Raw genomic sequence first — 3,886 nt, forward strand, 5'->3', positions numbered from 1 at the left:
AAAAGATCAAAAGAAAGACCTCACTTTACATACATCAACCAACTGGTACAGTACACTGGGGTAAACTTAGAACAACCTGCCCACCACTACAGATGTCATTTGTTGGACATCTAAGACAAGTACCTTAGTTTATTGACCTCAGAAGTATGAATAGCAAAGTCGATCCTTTGGGCAGGACTTGAACTTAGAACATAAAGATATAAAACTAAACACTACAGAGCATTTTGTCTGGCACTCTTTCAGTTTTGCCAATCCTCAACACCAACAATTTTTTTTTTTTTCTACTATAGGCACAAGGTCTGAAGTTTGGGGAAAGGGGGCTAGTTAATTACATCAACCCCAGTGTTCAACTGGTACTTATTTTATCAACTATGAAAGGATGAAAGGCAAAGTTAACCTCAGCAGAATTCGTCTGGCATGCTAATAATTTTGTCTGCTTGCCTTAGACCCGCCAACAATAACAAACAATATCTACCTTGATCAACTTCTTTGTTCAACTCAAGTTGGCATAGAAAAATGTACATAAATTGATGAAACAAAACAATATTAATTTATTCATAAAATGTTTTACATTTTTCTTTTCAGTTAAAATAATTAATAGCTTTGAATTAAATTACCTCGTGATGAATTCCATCACCAATGGGGTTGTGTGTTTTTACTGGTATCAAGAAATCACAAGGAACTAAGCGGGTTCCTGTTTTCGGTAATTTTTTTCAAGAAAAGAAAGAAAAAGAAAAAAGAGAATTATTGAGTTTGTATGGTTCGAAATTTTTTTATGTGAACTATAATTGAGCATATTCCAAATTTTAAAAATTATAATAAATAAATAAAAGGTTGCATTTGATGTGGTAATATAGAACAAGAAAAATTTAACAGAAAGATCATCATCATCATCGTTTAACATCCGCTTTCCATGCTAGCATGGGTTGGATGATATGACTGAGGACTGGTGAACCAGAAGGCCACACCAGGCTCCAATCTGATTTGGCAGAGTTTCTACAGCTGGATGCCCTTCCTAACGCCAACCACTCCGAGAGTGTAGTGAGTGCTTTTATGTGCCACCGGCACAAAGGCCAGTCAGGAGGTACTGGCAACAGCCACACTCGAAATGGTGTATTTTACGTGCCACCTGCACAGGAGCCAGTCCAGCGGCACTGGCACAATCTCACTCGAATGTCTTTACACACGCCACCGGCACAAGTGCCAGGAAGGTGACGGTGCCATCACGATTTCGCTTTCGCTTGCCCCAACAGGTCTTCGCAAGCCGAGTTTCGTGTCCAATGAAGGAAAGACTACGCATAAGTGGGCTGACAGAGGCCTTGGAAGAATGGATTTCATGAAGATGACATAAGATTAAAATATATGAAGCAATGTTTGGGGGAGAGGAACAGTTATAAAATCATTGGGTGGTGATGTTGCTTAACCCCAGGCCAGCCCTGATCAAGCAGAGCTACAATCAAAGGTATTCCAGTAATAACCATCCCAATGATCAAGGCAACCACCTCCTGGACAACTGGCCTCAATAACTACCTAACAATTATTAATTATGCAAAGATTAGTCCTTATGATTATTATGTAATGATTCATCATTATAATTATTAATTATGCAGTTATTAATTATTGCAATTATTAATCACCATTATCTATTTATAATTCACAATTTGCAATTTTGGTGACATAGTGATATTATAGTGATACAAGCATATAAATATTATTACTGGATAATTCTTCTAGTTAACGTCTTCTAATTACAAACCCTAATTAGTTTAATTAGTATTTATTTGCAGCTCAATAGCTCTTGCTTTTCCTTAATTTTTCTCTAAATTGATGAAATTATTCAAGGGGGATTATCTGGATGTAGTAGTCACAGAAGTTTGAAAAACATGTGAGCCATACAAGTGGAAGCTGTAGTCAACAGAGGACTGTCTTCAATACAAAAAAAAATAGTGTCAAGCTGCATTTAGGTGCAACAGAAATATATAGAATCAAAATGAAACAGAACTGACCTTGGTGAAGAAGTTGATAGAAAGCATGCTGTCCATTGGTACCAGGTTCTCCCCACACTATTGGTCCAGTATTATAATTAATCCGCTGACCAGTGCGTGTTACAGATTTGCCGTTGCTTTCCATGTCCCCTTGTTGGAAATATGCTGGGAAACGGTGCATGTACTTAAGAGAAAAAAAAAATTAAAACTATTAGTCAAGAAATTAAATCAAGATGGTTACAGTAAATCACATATTTTACCATCATGAAACAGTAAAATTAACTATATCTAAACAAACCAATACATCTTTTCTACTATTGGCTCAAGGCCCTGGAACTTTGAGGGAGAGGGTGAGATAATTACATCAACAACCAGTAATCAACTGGTACTTTATTCTGTCAACCCCCAAAAGGATGAAAGGCTAAGTCAACCTCAGCAGTATTTGAAGTCAGTTCATAAAGCTGGAAGAAATGCAACAAAACATTTTGTCTGGTAGAGGAATGGTTCTGCCAGTTCACTGCCTTGAACAAACCAATATATATATCATCATCATCATCATCATCGTCGTTTAACGTCCGCTTTCCATGCTAGCATGGGTTGGACGATTTGACTGAGGACTGGTGAAACCGGATGGCAACACCAGGCTCCAATCCAATTTGGCAGAGTTTCTACATATATATATATAAATATACGGTAATAAGACTATAGATAGACATTTTGTATAATATCTTGCACTTACATAAGGGCTTAAAATTTGCATGGCATGGATAAAGTCAATTGAATCAAACCTAACACAGGCCTGATACTTCATCAACCCCAGAGGGATAAAAAAAAACAAAACCGACACCAGCAAGATTTGAATTGAGAACACTGACGGATGCAGTGAAATACCATTAGTCATTGACCAAACACTATACCATTTCTGCCACTCAAACAATTTCATTGGTCATCTTTTAATAAATCAAAGATATTCTAACATTAAATGCCAATGACTACCCTGCGTGGTGAAGAAGCACCAAAACATAAGACTGCCCTGCCTGCAGAAGCTGCACTAATAGAGATGCCATCTCCTATGAACAGAACAAGATTGCAAGGGTACAAAGACAATGTGCATTACGCAAGAACTAACTCTTTGCCGTCAGTCCCAACAGATTACCAGTGCCCGACTTGTGGCAGAGCCTTCTGGGCACACAATGGACTGATTGACCACAACTTGATACACCATGCCCTGTCTTCTTCTCTTGGTCACTATCAACAACAGATGACCTAATAATAATAATGAAGATTTTATATTTGAAAATCACTAAAAATTTTCGTATGTTTCTGCTATATCTACTCTGAAGTTTCAGTCATTCATTTTATATAACGACAGATCAAAACAAATCCCCCATTTCATTTTACCATTATTTGAAAACTGGGAAATCACTATTACTAAGATTTTTCAATTTTCAATTTACCTTTAACTAAAATCATCATATCAGAACATGAATTACCAACACATACTCTTTTACTCTTTTACCTGTTTCAGTCATTTGACTGTGGTCATGCTGGAGCACCGCCTTTAGTCGAGCAAATCGACCCCAGGGCTTATTCTTTGTAAGCCTAGTACTTATTCTATCGGTCTCTTTTGGTGAATCGCTAATTTACAGGAACCTAAACACACCACCATTGGTTGTCAAGCAATGTTGGGGGGACAAACACAGACACACACACATACATATATATATATATATATATATATACGACGGGCTTCTTTCAGTTTCTGTCTACAAAATCCACTCACAAGGCTTTGGTCGGCCCGAAGCTATAGTAGAAGACACTTGCCCAAGGTGCCATGCAGTGGGACTGAACCTGGAACCATGTGGTTCATAAGCAAGCTACTTACCACACAGCCACTCCTA

General features: G+C 37.6%; 1 protein-coding gene across 1 annotated transcript in view; it reads right to left on the minus strand.

Moving 5' to 3' along the window:
* Positions 1-3,886, minus strand: part of LOC106872920 (glucose-6-phosphate isomerase) — a 73,664-nt gene that overhangs the window by 6,775 nt on the left and 63,003 nt on the right. The window contains exons 12-13 of the mRNA XM_052970934.1: positions 2,007-2,168; positions 618-694 (exon numbers count right to left, since the gene is read on the minus strand). Coding sequence (XP_052826894.1) covers positions 618-694; positions 2,007-2,168 — 239 coding nt within the window. The remainder of the gene's footprint in view (positions 1-617; positions 695-2,006; positions 2,169-3,886) is intronic.

This window comes from Octopus bimaculoides, chromosome 9 (genome assembly GCF_001194135.2).
Source record: "Octopus bimaculoides isolate UCB-OBI-ISO-001 chromosome 9, ASM119413v2, whole genome shotgun sequence".
Lineage (NCBI taxonomy): Eukaryota > Metazoa > Mollusca > Cephalopoda > Octopoda > Octopodidae > Octopus > Octopus bimaculoides.